Source organism: Podarcis melisellensis, assembly GCF_964234715.1.
Source record: "Podarcis melisellensis genome assembly, chromosome: 8".
NCBI lineage: Eukaryota > Metazoa > Chordata > Lepidosauria > Squamata > Lacertidae > Podarcis > Podarcis melisellensis.
The window spans coordinates 85,808,657-85,825,403 of NC_138540.1; the positions used below are offsets into that span (position 1 = coordinate 85,808,657).

General features: G+C 47.4%; 1 protein-coding gene across 1 annotated transcript; it reads left to right on the top strand.

Moving 5' to 3' along the window:
* The first annotated feature begins 2,356 nt into the window (after window positions 1–2,356).
* On the top strand, window positions 2,357–13,384 carry LOC309376717 (E3 SUMO-protein ligase ZBED1-like). The gene is made up of 3 exons (XM_081923326.1): window positions 2,357–2,463; window positions 9,267–9,423; window positions 10,002–13,384. Exons 2-3 carry the CDS (start codon window positions 9,273–9,275, stop codon window positions 12,050–12,052), a joined length of 2,202 nt encoding a protein of 733 aa, XP_081779452.1. The 5' UTR covers window positions 2,357–2,463; window positions 9,267–9,272; the 3' UTR covers window positions 12,053–13,384.
* Window positions 13,385–16,747: the final 3,363 nt, after the last annotated feature.

Here is a 16,747-nt window from a genome sequence, read left to right on the forward strand (position 1 = left end):
TTTCTGGTATCTGATTTTTCCAATCATTTTATCCAGTTCTGCATAGTCCATAAGTTTCATTCTCCACTCATTCAAGGTCGGTAGTTCCTCTTTTTTCCATTTTTGGGCCATTAATATTCTTGCCGCTGTTACTGCAGGGAGGGGCAATGCGGGATGCAAAATGATGTCATGGGATGCAAAATGATGTCATGGGCAGAGGATAAAACACACAATTGCTGCATATTCTCCATTTCGCCTCGCCTTCTCCCAACAGTCAGCATTCCATCACTACAGGGCATTGCGATTCATTTTTATATATTGGTAATTTGTACTAATGTAACGTTTTTATATGTACGGTAACTCTGTGTTTCTGTGACATTTTGATTGCCTGTTCTTGCTTCAGTTTGTTGCACACCGCTTAAAGATACTTTTAATACTCTAAGAGGTATAGAAGTTAAATAATCAATTCTCACTGCGCTGGTTTTACCTTCACCTTTGTGAATTTATTTCTGTATTTTATACCCTTCCTTTCTCCCAGTGCAGAATCCAAGGCAGCTTGCAACTTCGAATGAAAAACGTGTGTTACAAAGAACCACTGATATTTACAAACTTTTACAGTAGTACCTCTGGTTATGGACTTAATTCGTTCCGGAGGTCCGCTCTTAACCTGAAGCACCACTTTAGCTAATGGGGCCTCCCGCTGCCGCCGCATGATTTCTGTTCTCATCCTGAAGCAAAGTTCTTAACCCGAGGTACTATTTCTGGGTTAGTGGAGTCTGTAACCTGAAGTGTATGTAACCCGAGGTACCACTGTATATGCATCTGCATCTCTTTGTTTATATATTCACATACTGAACATGTTCCACGTATAGTTCCCTTATTGTCTGTATTGTTATGTGTTTGTACATATGTTTATGATAATCAACATAATTAAAATAATGCTAACAATACTGTGGGGGGTATTAATGTTTTTTGTTTGTTACTATGGTATGTATTTTTGTGTTTACAGTGTAAAACCACCCCGAAATCCTTGGATGAAGGGATGGTGTAGAAATTTAATAAATAATAATAAATCAAAAAACATTGGCTTTTTTAAAAAGAGAGAAACCCAATAAAAATCAAGCATCTAATTAAGCACCTAATACGGCAGGGAGGTGTGGCAAGGCAGGTGAGATGGCATATCCTTGATGGTTCCAGTATTCCAGCCCCATCCGTTGGCCAGAAAAGGAGCAGCTATATATAGCAACCTGCCCCCACCAAATTCAAGCATCATTTCTAGTTTCCCCTAGGTTCTCATCCCATCAGCCAGAAGACTGTAAGGGCTGCAGGTTTGTGTGCACTGTGTACACTTAGCAAAAGGCGCAGGTGAGTTGATACTGATGGCAAAAATAGCAATTTCATAAAACTGCATCGTTTCAATGATTCCATTTTCCTCTGAGCCTACGAACCTAGGTGAAAAGCCTGTGCTGACCTACCTTTTATAGTACAAAACGAGTTTTAGGTATTGTATCTAGCAAGGGAACGAACTGACAAGAGTCCACGGTGACCACTGTACAGTATACATGAAAAGAGAATTGGCTAGGCGTGGCAATTTTGCTTAATCTTGAATTGTTTTGTAGACGGGTGAAAGAGGATGTTGAGAGACATTAAATGAATAGGTAAATTAGTCAAAGCCTTAAGAAAGGAAGATACTGAAAAATAAGTACCGTATATATAATCACATGATATTGTGAGGGCTGAGCTAAATGATTTTGATTGGTTTAGTTTGGGTTGCAACAACTAAGATTGCGGTGATGCTTTGAGTGATCAACAGAAATCACAGGTACGAAGCATTGCATTGGATATGGTTCACCACAGTCATTTGCTAACTTCTGAAGCTGCCCCTATGTGCATTTGTATTTAAATAAAGACCTATTTTTTTCACTTGAAGCTTGCATCCTTTTCTTTTGGGTTTCTGTGAGAGATACCTTCCTTCTAGGAACTCCTTTTAACTTTCCCCAACAACAGTGCTGAGTTTTTTGCAACTTAAAGAATCAACACCTGAAGTCTTCCTTGCTTTCCTCTTCCCTCCCCATCCCCGATTCCTTTAGTGAGGTTGCAGACAGTGGCTGCATTGTCCTTTAGCCTTTCTGCAGTGCAGAGCAAATGTTAGGTACTCTATTAATAACAAAACAGGTGCAATCAGGTGCTTCTGTCCAGCTCCCTAAATAAATTTGCCTTGTGGCTTTTTCCCCCCTTGATTGCAGACTTCCTAAAAAAAATGCAACATTTTAAAAGGCGTTGGCGGTGGTGCGCCCTTTTGCCTCTTGGGAATAAGGTTGCCCCGACGAGGGACGCTTTTCGCCCCGCTGTGAACTTTTCAGAGGAGCCCTAAAGGAATCGCTTCCAGATGAAAGGTTAGGCTGTAATCCCATTTTGCTGCACCAGGAGCGGGGAGGCTGCAAAGAGCCAAAGAAGCTGCGCTATGCTCATGGTAACAAAGGGGTAAGTACGGTGCGCATCTCCAGACATCTGAACACCCACGCGCGCATGCAGGCGGAGGGGAGTGGGAAATTCATTGTGTGCCCCCTCGCTCTTTTCCTCCCTTCCTTTCTGCCTTCGGCTTCTAGGAAACTTTCCTTCCACCTGTGCGCTCAAAGCAGACGCGCCTGCTGGCTCTTTAATGTGGGGTTTTAAAGGGAAGAGAGGAAGCGGTTCTGAAGGGGAGAAATCCACCTGCGAAAAGAGGAACGCGCCCTTCCCGGCCCCGTCGGTTCTCCTTCGCAATGGGGGTCTGTCTGGGTGGGTTGCAACACAGACGGGGCTGGAAAAGCATTTTATTTCCAGGAGTAGCGCAGCACTGCGCCTCTTCGCTTCCCACCCACGTTAAGCGTGCCAACAGTATTTTACGCGCGTGTGCGCTTGGTCTCCTAGATGTCTGCCTGGAAAAATTTGCAGATTGAAATATTTGATGCAGTTGTGTCGAAATCAAGGAACGGAATGAATGAACGAATCGTGCGCTCACGCGTTTTAAGCCACAACATTTGTGTGTATTTACGTATTAAAGGATTTTCTTCCTGTGTGGCTGCCTTGGGGGCTCCGATGTGTCTATGGATGGATTTAAATTGGGGCGGGGGAGCTCCTGTCCTTGGTGCGTCTAAGGTAGACGATGGGGCTTGCCTGTTATGCTACATGCAGACCTATTAAATATTAAATATCTAAGGATGGAAGCTTTAAGCTGTGTGGTTTAATGGGTTAAATCTTCCAATTCATTTAAAGGGGGAAAGCGGCTATGTCAGCTTAATTATAAATGTCACTGACGGTGTGAAACAGCCTTTCAGTATGTGTCGTTTAATGAGAACAGGGAATGTGGAGCACTGAGACAAATAAAAATCAATATTTCAAGCCACACCGACTCCTTGTTGCAAAAGGGTGTTTGGAGCTGCTGATTTTGCAAAAGGAGGGATAGAGCTGCTGATTTTGCAAAAGGAGGAATGCGCACACACACACACCCCAGCTTCACCTGGATTTAAAAGCTGGTGTGTTTAAGCAGGAATACTGCCTGGCTTCCAAAACAAGTACCCCATAATACTGTTAGTTCCTGTTCTCTCAGCTGGTTAAAGTTGCGAAGATTAAGAGGACCTGAGTATTGGCAGAAGGCTCGATTTCATGAAAAGTGGGTATAGGCAGAATTATCTTCTTCTGTACCGAGGGGGGGGGGGCAAGAGTTTCCTTCGTTCCAGAATTCTGAACACACACCTTGCAATATGAACATGTATTAATTAGTTAATCCAATAACTAAATGCCATTCAGGTTATCTGCAAAAACATCTGCGCTTCATTGGCAGACATTGTTGAGTACAGTGGTACCTCGGGTTACATACGCTTCAGGTTACATACGCTTCAGGTTACACACTCCGCTAACCCAGAAATATTACCTCTGGTTAAGAACTTTGCTTCAGGATGAGAACAGAAATTGTGCTCCGGCGGCGCGGCTGCAGCAGGAGGCCCCATTAGCTAAAGTGGTGCTTCAGGTTAAGAACAGCTTCAGGTTAAGAACGGACCTCCGGAACGAATTAAGTACTTAACCTGAGGTACCACTGTAATAGGAAGATCTTGTTACTCGGAAGCAACCAGATGGGTAGGCCGGGTAAAATGGGTACCAGCTTCATCCTGCAGTATGATAGCTCGGTTGGTTAGAGCATAGTGCTATTAACGCCAAGGTTGCAGGTTCGATTCCTGTATGGAACAGCAGCATATTCCTGCTTGCAGCGGGTTGGACTGGATGACCCGCGGTGTCCCTTCCAGCTCCGCAGTTCTAAAACCCTGCAGGTGCAACAATGCACAGGCACAGCCTGCGGCCAGCACAGACTCGTTGCAATGTTGGGGGCAGCTGTAGCTGTCCATCGAGTCGAGCCAGAATGCTTTCTGGTAAACAGGGAGCCTTGGACATGTGCCGAATCTGTGTTTGCATCTGGTCTCCCATAGGGCCTCCGGATCTGCTGTTCTGTGCACATATTGTGGAAATGACCTTCCTTTTCAGTTAGGGAAGCGCAGCAGCTCAGCCGGGGTCAAAATAGGAGCTTACATTGCATGAGACAGACACGGCATGAAATCTCATGGGCAGGGAAGAGGTCTACAGTTCTTAATAATAATAATAATAATAATAATAATAATTTTTAAATAATAAATTTTTATTAAATTTTTCCATAATATATCTAATCATACAATTTTCCACATCACATATTTTGACTTATTGAACTTCCCTCAACTCCTCTGACAATCATCCATAGTTAATTTTCCATCTTCACATTCCTTAATTATAATATTGCCTTTGAATAAAAAAATTTTATCCTCATTTACATTCTTGCAATATTCCTTATTTTTTCACAAAGCTTCTTTAAAACACACTAGCGTTGTATGTTCCTCACATACAGTTTTCAAATATTCTCTGAATTTTCCCCAGTCCTCTAGAAACTTATGGTCTCTTTGAAGTCTGATTTTTCCAGTTAGTTTGTCCAGTTCTGCATAGTCTATTAGTTTTGTTCTCCAGTCTTCAAAAGTCGGTAATTCTTCTTGTTTCCATTTTTGGGCCAACAATATTCTCGCTGCTCAGCCGGGGTCAAAATAGGAGCTTACATTGCATGAGACAGACACGGCATGGAATCTCATGGGCAGGGAAGAGGTCTACAGTTGTTAATAATAATAATAATAATAATAATAATAATAATAATAATAATAATAATAAATTTTATTTATGCCCCGCCCACCCCGGCCAGAGCCGGGCTCAGGGCGGCTAACACCAGTAAAATTGCAATAAAAACATAATGGGGGGGGGGACCAATTTAAAATACAGGTTAAAATACAATTTAAAATGCAGCCTCATTGTAAAAGTAGCTCATAGATCAAGACCATAAGGGGAGGGCAGCATAAGAGTCAGACTGAGTCCAAACCAAAGGCCAGGCAGAACAGCTCTGTCTTGCAGGCCCTGCGGAAAGATGTCAAGTCCTGCAGGGCCCTGGTCTCTTGTGACAGAGCATTCCACCAAGTCGGGGCCAGTACTGAAAAGGCCCTGGCCCTGGTTGAGACCAATCTAACCACCTTGCGACTTGGGACCTCCAAAATGTTGTCATTTGTGGACCTTAAGGTCCTTCGCGGGGCATACCAGGAGAGGTTTAGTTGTACACAGAGCAACCCTCCTATTTTTCTTCAAAAGCCCCAGGGTGTTAAATCAAGCTTACAGCCTAGCTAAGTGTGTCTAAGATCACATCCTTAATTCATTTGCCATTCTGCCCTCATCCCCCAAAATGAGGTGGTTTCTAATCCATTTGAAAAGGCAAAGGCATGCACTCTGACCTCCCTCCGCAATAGCAAGGGTGCTGGAAAATGGTTCTTCTGCTGGGCACCATGCAAAAACAAAACAAGGCAAACGTAATTATCTTTGGTCACATCCACACTATATATTTTCAAAGTGCTCTTGTACCAATTGAACAGTCTGGATGGTCTCTTCCTCCAGAGAATCCTGGGAACCTTGGTTTGTTAAGGGTGCTAAGAGTTGTTTGACCGCTCAACTACAACTCCCAGATCCCTTAACAAAGGATACTTGGCTGGGGGGAAGAGCCAGGACTGTTAAAGTGGCATAAGAGTTGTTTTAAATGCATGATGTGGGTGTTTGATGATGGTGCTTCCTTACACAGAGACTGGCTCAGGCCAGTGGCGTAGCGTGGTTTGCCGGTGCCCGGGGCGCACATTCTGGGCAGGGTACAGAGGGTGAGTACAGGGTACAGAGGGTTAGTGCCACCACAGTCCTCACCTCTGATGCTGCTGGAGTGACCACCCACCAAAGCCAAGCAAGGCTGCTCTGCAAATCCCACTACCAGCCAGGTGGCCATTCAGCAAGGAGGCTGGGGACACAGCAGCAAGGCCAGGCTGGGCTTTAGGGCCCGGGACCCCCAGAGGCAGACAGGGAACCAGAAATGGAACCTGGCAGGACAAGAATTCCCGCAGAAACCAGCACTTGCCTGGGGGGGCATGGTTTGTGCCCCCTCAAAATGGTGTGCCCAGAGCCGCGACCCCCGCTAGCTCCCCCATGCTACACCTCCCTGGGTGGGCGGCACCCAAGGTACTAACCCCCTAAGTGAATGGATCCCTTCACCAAATGGTACTTTGGGATTCAAGCACTGTTGTTTACATCTGTCTGCCTCAAGAGACAATGGACCCACGTACCTACAGGACCGCCTCTCCTGGTATGCCCCGCGTAGGACTTTAAGGTCCACAAATGACAATACTTTGGAGGTCTCAAATCGCAAGGTGGTTAGATTGGTCTCAACTAGGGCCAGGGCCTTTTCAGTACTGGCCCCGACGTGGTGGAGCGCTCTGTCACAAGGGACTAGGGCCCTGTGGGACCTGACATCTTTCCGCAGGGCCTGCAAGACGGAGCTGTTCCACCTGGTCTTTGTTTTGGACTCAGTCTGACCCTTATGTTTTCCTCCCCTTATGGTTTTGATCCATGGGCTACTTTTAACATGAGGCTGCATTTTAACCTTTATTTTAAATTGTTTTGTTGTTGTTTTTTCCCCCTATTTTGTTTTTATTGTAATTTTACTGGTGTTAGCCGCCCTGAGCCCAGCTCTGGCCGGGGAGGGTGGGGTATAAATTATTATTATTATTATTATTATTATTATTATTATTAATGGAGTGCACCTCTGGGGGCGAAGTCAAACCACTGTGTTAGCAGCACCGCAGTGACCTCCCCAGGGCTCAAGCCTGGGCAGTGGTGTGTGAGGTCCTGGGCTGCCCAGATAAAAGGATCCCCTTGGCCTCGCTGATGTGGTCCGAAGCAAAACAGAGCAATAAAATCTGGCACATTTGAAAGACATAGGAACTATTCTTCCTTTAAAACCAGCTGAGCACCTCCGGACGACATGCTGTTCAGCTGAGTCATAAGCTGCTGAAAGATGCTTGCAAGGCAAGTAAAAAAAATAAATAGAGGGCAGATGGCATTTATATGATTTTCTGCACCACTAACATCTAGTGAATGTTACTGTAAAATACCTTCAGTTTATATAGGAGCGTGTCATGGGGCAGGTGACCTTAAGGGACTCTCACCCCTTCCAATAAATTATAGTCACTCTGCTCCTTGTGAGAACAGTGCATGCAGCGGCTTCAAGTTCTCTTTCCCCAAAACTGGCACGGTTGGAAAACCAGTTGCTAAGATTTACAACTTGAATTATTTACATCTGGGGCAGCTTTTTTTCTTATTATTGGTTGCAGGACACTGGAAGTTCCATCCTTTGGATCCTTGCAAATGGGGTTTGCTGTAATAATTTTTTGTTTGTTTGTTTTTATTAAATATTTTCTTGATTTACAAAAGTGTGTGCAATGTCTCTCTCTCGTAATTTTTTCCCCATGTAACACTTTTACAAATCAGTTTCATTTGCTGAGAATTTGAAGCCAGTAAGCCTCTCCTCTAAGCTAGCTTTTGGCGAGTCTCGGAGCTTCCGCTTTTGTGTTAGTTAATACCGGTGTGTTGTGGTTGCAGTGTGGTTCCAGCGCAAACAAGGATGTGGTCTCTGGTCCAGTTGAATTAGAGAATCGTAGAGTTGGAAGGCACCCCATGGGTCATCTAGTCCAGGGGTCAGCGAACTTTTTCAGCAGGGGGCCGGTCCACTGTCCCTCAGACCTTGTGGGGGGCCGGACTATATTTTTGGGGGGAAGATGCAAGAGCACCACGAGCCCCAGTGGCTGCTTACCTGTGCCTTGCGAGCGGCAGGGGCTGGCGGCAGCGGAGGGACGATGAGCGGCACGTGAAAGGGCTCTGGAGAGGGGCTGCTTAAAATGGCAGCCACTCGAGCGCTGCTGCTGGCACCAACAAAGCCCAGCCCCCTTCCTCCTCTAGGCAGGGTGGGGAGAAGCCAGGAGGAGGGAGGGAGGAGGCGCCACCACCATGTGAGTGAGAGGGAAAGAACGCGCACACTGGCAATCCACATGGCGATTCTCGGACTGTCCACGGGCCGGATCCAGTAGGCAGTTGGGCCTGATCCAGCCCGCGGACCTTAGTTTGCCGACCCATGATTAGTCTAACCCCCAGGAATGCAAGAATCACATGGACAAGCTTACTGGTGCTGGACTCCTTTGCTGTCCCTAAGCCCTTCTCCCTAAGCTGCTCTAGCAAGACCCTGCATGATGGAGGAGTTGCTTAGATCTCAGTTACGACATGGATGCCCAGGAACATAGGAAGTGTTATCAGAAGCGGCCTTATATCAAGTTCATTTAACCTAGTGCAGTTGACACTGACGGGCAGCCGCTTTCTTGTGCTTCATACAGTGATCTTTTCCAGGCTTACCTGGAAGTACCAGGGGCTGGGTGTATGGGGTGTTAGGGATGGGGTAGTACCTTTACTGGGGGACACGTCGTGCTCCTTCTGGGGCAGTTCATCCACCTTTGGTCCCCACAGTATTTTATTCAACACCCCTGTGCTTATATATAGGTCATGCAATTCATAGATTTTTTAAAAATCTAGGTTGGATTTCATGCAGAACCTTTCTAGAACTGATGCCTTGCTCTTGACTCCTTATTTATTTCACCTGAAGGCCCCGATCTTGCAAAGACTTCACTTTCCACTTTCCTGCGAGGGAGTGGTTTCAATGGAAGTAGGTGCCAAAGTGAAGGTAGTTTACCCATGCAGCTCGTTTTGTGGGGCAGAAGCTGATTGTGTGTGGGGGGGGGGGGATCTACACTCTTCCACTGCTTTTTCCTCCCAGTGATTCTCGCTCTGTTTCTCTCCCCTCCTCTTCGATTCCCCACAAGACCGAAATGGAAGATGTGAGCTCCAAAAGGGTCAGCGAATTCTTGCAGAAATGCGTCAAGCTAGAGGATAGCGAAGGGGACGCCCAGCCCAAGGAGGAGATCATAGAAGTGCAAACCCTGCCTATCCTTGCGCCATCCTACCCTCAGACAGTACAAGGTATGGACGTTCCCTTCCTCGCATCCTCCATTGTGATCATCCTTACCTGTTTATTTATATGCCACTTTGCCTCAAAATTGTGCCCAAAGGTATGAAGAACCCCCTCTCTCTCCTTTTAAATATAACCATAGCAACAAATACAGTGGTACCTTGGGTTACATACGCTTCAGGTTACAGACTCCGCTAACCCAGAAATAGTGCTTCAGGTTAATAACTTTGCTTCAGGATAAGAACAGAAATCGTGCTCCGGCAGTGCAGCAGCAGCAGGAGGCCCCATTAGCTAAAGTGGTGCTTCAGGTTAAGAACAGTTTCAGGTTAAGAACAAACCTCCGGAATGAATTAAGTACTTAACCCGAAGTACCACTGTACAAAAAAAAAACCTATCCGTATTTTCATAACAAAGCTAAAAATCTACTAACCTCATTTACCAGCTTAAACTGAACATTGCATTGCTATAGTTTGCGATATTAAAGCCAGTATAGCTCAGTCAGTAGAGCATGAGACTCTTAATCTCAGGGCTGTGGGTTTGAGCCCTGTGTTGGACAAAAGGTTCCTGACCTCTCTTCTTATTCCCGCAGAGGAAATATCCATGGTCTTCAATACCTGCGCGATGCCAGCCAACCTGGGTCCGTGCACCAGGCGGAGGCGCGAGAAAGGCAGCGGCCACGACGGGACGAGTGCCTCCCTCTACGTCGACCGCCGCAAATCCAAGGTGTGGAACTACTACACGAAGCTGGGGGATGCCTACGTCGAGTGCAATGTCTGCAAGAAGCAGCTCTCCTTCCACAACAGCACCACGACCATGAGGGAGCACCTCGTGAGGAAGCACAGCATCCGTGACACCCTGCTCTCTCAGCTGAAGGACGACCAGGTTCCCGACCCCGACTACGTGGCCCAGGAGACGGCGATAAAAAGGGCCCGCCAACTCACGCCCGAAAACAGCAGCCAGTACCACGCCGTCTCCTGCGCGGAACCCAGGACGGACGTGATTCTGGAGCTGGTGCTGGAAATGATCTTCCGGGACCTGCACCCTCTCTCGGTGGTGAAGGACAAAGGCTTTGGCCTTCTGATTGGCTATCTAGAACCTAGCTTTATTCTCCCGTCCCCCATGCAGCTCTCTAGCATGTTGTGGCACCGGTACAACGTGGTCAAGCAACACCTAGAACATTACCTGCAAACGGCCCAGTCGATTGTGATCTGCGCTGAGTTCTGGCTGTCCCAGCCCAACCAGACCTACTTGACCATCATGACTAACTTCATCGACGGGGAGTGGAGGAGGGCGAGGTGCATCTTGGAGACCCAGCAAGTGCACGAGGATAAAGGGGAGAGTAACTTGGGAGACCGGCTGTACTCGGTCCTGACGGACTTTGGGCTGTCCAACAAGTCGGTCTTCTGCGTGATGCACGACAGCCTGCAGGATTTGGGAGCCAACTCCTCGCAACTCAAGTGCGTCTACGGCTGGACCAGCCTGTGTTGTGCCGCCCACCTGCTGCACCTGTGCGTCAAGGCGGGTCTCGAAGTGGAGCAGGTGCAAGAGGCCCTGAGCGCCGCGCGCAGCATCGTCTGCTACTTCCAGCAGGACGCGAAGGCCACCTGCTCGCTCAACAGCAAGCTGGAAGCCATCAACAAGACGAAGCTGAAGTTGGTGATGGACACGGGGGCTCGGTGGATAACCACCATTGAGATGTGTGAGTGCTTGCTGGACCTCAAGTGGGCTATCATGTCCGTGTTGGAGGAGCACCCCAAGGGAACGGTGGTGGTCCAGAACTTGGCCGACCACCAGTGGAAGCTCTTGCAGGACCTGGTGCCCGTCATGAGAACGCTCAAGATCGCCACGTCCTTCTTGCGGGAGGAGCAGAACTTCTCCATCTCCTCCCTGATGCCGTGCATCCATGGCATTGTCACAGCTATAGGGCAGCAATCGGAAGAAGCGAGCGGCGTCATCAAGACGGTGGTGAGCAACATCAGGTCGGAGCTCACCCAGCGCTGGGGCATCTTGGATGAGGAGAAGTTGCTGGAGAGCCCAGCGGTGGTGGCCTCATTCCTGGACCCACGTTTCAAGGAAATGAGGTTCTTGAGCCCCAGCCTGAGGAGCGAGCTGCACAAAAAGATCAAGAGCATGCTCTCCCAGTTCTTCAACCACCAGTCCCCACTGTCCAACCAGTTCTGGGTGCCGAACGCCGACTACAAAGCAGAGGTTGGCGAAACGGCCTGCCAGATCTCTGGCCATAAGGAGAGAGGCCCGAGCGGGCAGTCTCAGAGTATGTACGACATCCTTTTGGGGAAGGACCCCACGGAGAGTATGCCTGAGATCCATCAGCAGCTGGAGAACTACATTGTGGAGCCTCTCTGCAAGCGCAGCACCAACCCCTTGGACTGGTGGAAGAACAATGAACACCGCTTCCCCTCTGTAGCCAGGTTAGCCCGGCAATACCTGGCCATCCCGGCTACGGTCGTGCCACCAGAACAGGCCTTTGCTGCCAGCGAAAGCGCCCTAGAGCACCGGAGAGGTGTGCTTGCTCCCGAGAACCTGGACCAAATCCTCTTCTTGCACCAGAATTTCGATTTTTTAGAATCGATGAGAAATGGCAACGAGAATCTGAGTAAGGCGGTTCACAACCAGTACTGAAAGTCGGGTGTGCCGACTTACGGTGTGGCCACTGCACTGGGAGATGTGGAGGGATGCAAAGTCTTGGAAGGAGGACACCTTGGCCCTCAGGTTACTTTAGGGGAGGCACAGGTCAGGGCCTGATCTTGCCTGCTTAATTTAAAGACGAAAGTTTGCCTGCTGTCTAAACTCACCCTTGTTCTTCGCTGTAGTGGTATCTCAACCTACAACTCAGTAGTGTTTTTTTCTTGAAAGGGTGTGCTGGACTTGGAGCAGAAAACAGACCTTAGAAGGGCCATATCCAACAATAATCTCAAAAGATACAGGTGTGTTTCTGGAAGGCCAATCCTAGTCTGGAGGTCTATAATAAACCGAACCATTTACCTATCTTATCCTGGAAAAGAAGGCAAATAGGGAGAGAATGTAGAAATCGCTCCAGAGCTCGTGGGGCTCACTTAGTTTAGTGCATTATAATGCTGTGGTGTGTATCTTCATTTTCATTTGCCTTTAAGGCTCCTATGAGGCCCTTCCATTGAGGGAGACATAGGTGTTTTGAGCCTCCATCACCCCTTTACCTGTGCTGGAATGCTGTAAAACAGAGGTGGCAGATGTTGTTGGGATGCAACTTCCATTGGCCTTGCCAGCTAGGACTTGATGGGAGCTGGAGTTCAACAGTTTGAGGTCTGCAGGTGAGCCACACCCTGCCTTAGGAGAAAGTTGTAGCTCTTTCTACACATCGGTTTACCATGTGCTTGTCCCACATAATGCAGAAAGCCACCACCCTCACCTCTTCACCCTCAGAGTAAGCTAGGTGTTTCTGTTTTTAAAAACAAAATAACACTGCGCTGTGGCAATCCTTCTGCATCAAGGCACAAGGACCATGTGGGCTGCAAGAAGCCTACACTTCCACCCAGAACGAAGCTGTACCTTGAGGGTGAGCGCTAATCCTGTCCTAGACTTTCCCATTTGCCTTGCATTGTACTAACCAGTGGTGATGGGATTCCAGAGGCTCAAAATACGCATGTTTCCACCTGCAGAAGGTAACATGCAACTTAGTCTGTGAGTGAGTGGTGCGTTTGTTATGTAGGCCCTTCCAGGAAATCCATTCAGATACCGCCTCTCTGGGCAGGTCAAAACCTTGTGATGTTCACACAAAGTGACAACTTGATCTGAAGGTGAGATGAACCTCTTAAGGCTCGTCCACACTTCCGCTTGTCTCCTGCTTACTAGGGTGGGTCCAGGTGGTTTTGCCTTTGCGCCATTGCTTTCTCCTGGAAAATCCACTCTGCAGCACTGATTTGGAACAAATGACATAAAATCATAGAGTTGGAAGGAGCCAACCCTCTGCATTCCGGGAATCCCGTATTTTTTGCACCATAACACACTTTTTTCCTCCTAGAAAGCAAGGGGAAATGTCTGTGCGTGTTATGGAGGAAATGCCTACGGGTGGCATGCCTACGGATTTTCCTCCTCTAAAAACTACGAGGTGCGTGTTATGGTCGGGTGCGTGTTATAGAGCGAAAAATACGGTATTTTGCCCAATGGAAAGCCCGATTGTTTGCTCCAATTCAGCAGCAAACTATAGGTTTTCCTGGGGGGAAGTGGCAGGGCAAACGAAAGTGTCGATGAACCCTCTAGGCTGAACTGCTAGCAATGTTTTGTTTTTCAGATGATGCTTCAGAATTGCATCTGAATTTGGACTGTTGCAAGGGTAGGGAATGGAAAGGACTAGGGTGAGGGTTAAGAACAACGAAGTATGCCTTGAAAAGAATTTGCACTGTGGTGCCCTTTTATAACAAAGCAGACAGCACTGTAGGTATATCTCTTTAAGGCTATTTTCGAAGTCTTGCTGCAGTGACCCCTGCTGCACGTAACTGAAGACTGAGCCTTTCTCCTTTGGAAGAAAACCTTTGATGTCGTTGATTAGTTGCACTAAATGTTTAACTGCTTGTCCTCAAAGCCGCTTTGAGTCAATTAGCAGCAGCACGAGAGAGTGGATATCGCGGAGTCGGATTCCTTTTTAAAAACGCGTTTGCTGATTTTAAGTGAGATGCGGGACTCGGAGCTATGCACGCAGGTCGCGTTTTGCAAGTAGCCACACAGGCTAGCACACCCCTTGGCTGGGGTCTGTGTTCGTAACCCAATCTCTGCAGGATCCTGGAAGTGTCAAGGAAGAACAGCAACAAAGAAAGTGTGCCACTCGACTCCAGATACATGAGCACGACCCTGTGAGAAGTACTTGCGAGTTCTGGAGTAGCAATCTCCCATCGCGGGTGACTGAGGGTAGGAGCGTGAACAATAAAACCATTATAATACAGAAGCTGAAGATATTATTGACGTAGCCACCAGAGGCTTGGAAAAACAGGAACGTCTTTATGCAGCAGTGAAATTCCGTAAGTGTAAAGGCCTTCGGTGTCCCTAAGGGGAGGGAGTTACACAGCTGGGGTGCAACTTCAGGGTGCAACTAACACTCCCAGGTGGCTTCCAATTTTGAGCCCTGTCATAAAAATGCTTCTCTCCCCCCACCCCCAAACATCTTTCATCTTTCATTGGTTCTACGAAATTGTCATTATAAAAGAGCTGATAATGAGGTTTCCTCAGCCATTAGCAGTTATCGCAGTAGTGATGTATGGAAGTGAGGCAGTTATCGCAGTAGTGATGTATGGAAGTGAGAGCTGGACCATAAAGAAGGCTGATCGCCGAAGAATTAATGCTTTTGAATTCTGGTGCTGGAGGAGACTTGAGAGTCCCATGGACTGCAAAGAGATCAAACCTCTCCATTCTGAAGGAAACCAGTCCTGAGTGCTCACTGGAAGGACAGATCGTGAAGCTGAGGCTCCAAGACTTTGGCCACCTCAGGAGAAGAGAAGACTCCCTGGAAAAGACCCTGATGTTGGGAAAGATGGAGGGCACCAGGAGAAGGGGACGACGGAGGACGAGATGGTGGGACAGTCTTCTCGAAGCTACCAGCATGAGTTTGACCAAACTGTGGGAGGCAGTGGAAGGCAGGAGTGCCTGGCGTGCTCTGGTCCAGGGGGTCACGAAGAGTCGGACATGACTAAACAACTAAACAACAACAACTGACTTGCAAAGTTTTGACTTTTCCTCCTTCAGCTTTTCCAGGTTCTGTAACTCTTCTTCGTTCATCTTTATGGCTTCAGAAGTTTGCTTGTCATCCTTGTAAGCTGCTTCTGTTTCTTTTGTGGCCATTTCAGTCTGTCCCTCAATAGTGGCAGCGCTTTTTGCCAAAATCTTCCTTGCTGGCAGTTAAGGTCTTTCTTGAGTGGAGAATTGGAGATTCCCCAATGATCTTCTTTCAGAGGCAAAGACATTCTTCATCATCACTCAGTCTACCATTTTCCAACATCCCATCTGGTATGTGTCCAGTTTATTACACCATCTGATTTTCACCCCTTGACTTAAAATACTCTTCCACTATTTCCTCCTTCACTTTCAATTCTTCCAGTGCGGAACAACTTGTAACACTGTCTGCCGGTATGTAGGATAGCGTAATGCAAAGCTCTGTACAGCACAATGTCTGGTTATCTCGCTGCAGCTGTTTTAGCAAACTTGTTTTTAATGGTGCAATCCACCCTGGGACTATAAAGGGTGGGTAATAAATTTATTAACGGGACGTGGGTGGCGCTGTGGGTTAAACCACCGAGCCTAGGACTTGCCGATCAGAAGGTCAGCAGTTCGAATCCCAGTGACGGGGTGAGCTCCGGTTGCTCGGTCCCTGCTCCTGCCAACCTTGCAGTTCGAAAGCACATCAAAGTGCAAGTAGATAAATAGGTACTGCTCTGGCGGGAAGGTAAACGCCGTTTCCGTGCGCTGTTCTGGTTCGCCAGAAGCGGCTTAGTCATGTTGCCCACATGACCCGGAAGCTGTATGCCAGCTCCATCGGCCAAGAAAGCGAGATGAGTGCCGTAACCCCAGAGTCGGTCACGACTGGAGCTAATGGTCAGGGGTCCCTTTACCTTTACCTAATAAATTTATTATTATTAACTTTTTCATTCTCTCTCGCTTTAAAGCGTTTTTTTAAAGCCAGACAAAAGCCAGACTGAAGGATGAATAAACCATAACCAACCTGTTATTTTTTTTGGGGGGGGGGCAGGTTCTTGATGCCTTGCTGGCTTCCAAAAGATCATCAGCCAGTTGTGTATACAGCATGACCATGTCCTAGCGTTCCCAATCTGGGGTAGATCCTCTCTCGCAACATCCATGATTTTTTAAAGTTTCTTCAGGAACGGATAAACAAATGGCTTGGAGCCAGCATCTTCAAGAGAACAAGTGGCCTTTCTGAGCAGTGTTTTTTCTTGCCTGGGTGAGGATCTGACCTATAAACATTTCCTCGAGGCGATTGTGCAGTCCTACATCCCTTTCTTGGGATTTAAATTGGGTTCTCACAATCCATAGCTACCTTGCGATCTGAAGCTTATATGTTTCAGAGTCGGAGGGGCAGCTTGAGTTCATGAATGAATGAATGAAACTTTATTTGCGTCAGCCATCAGCCACAGCAACAAAAGAACATTGCGATATACACAGAGCAAAATCAAGTTGATGATACAAAACACAGTTTAGGGTCCACAGCTTGAGTTCATATATGACCATATTCAATGGAGTCTTCAGCATTTCAGTGCCATTTTCATTTTTTTTCTTTCAAATTACTTTCTTCCTCCATTTCATTCCAGTCTCTGTGTGCGTACTTTTGCTGGT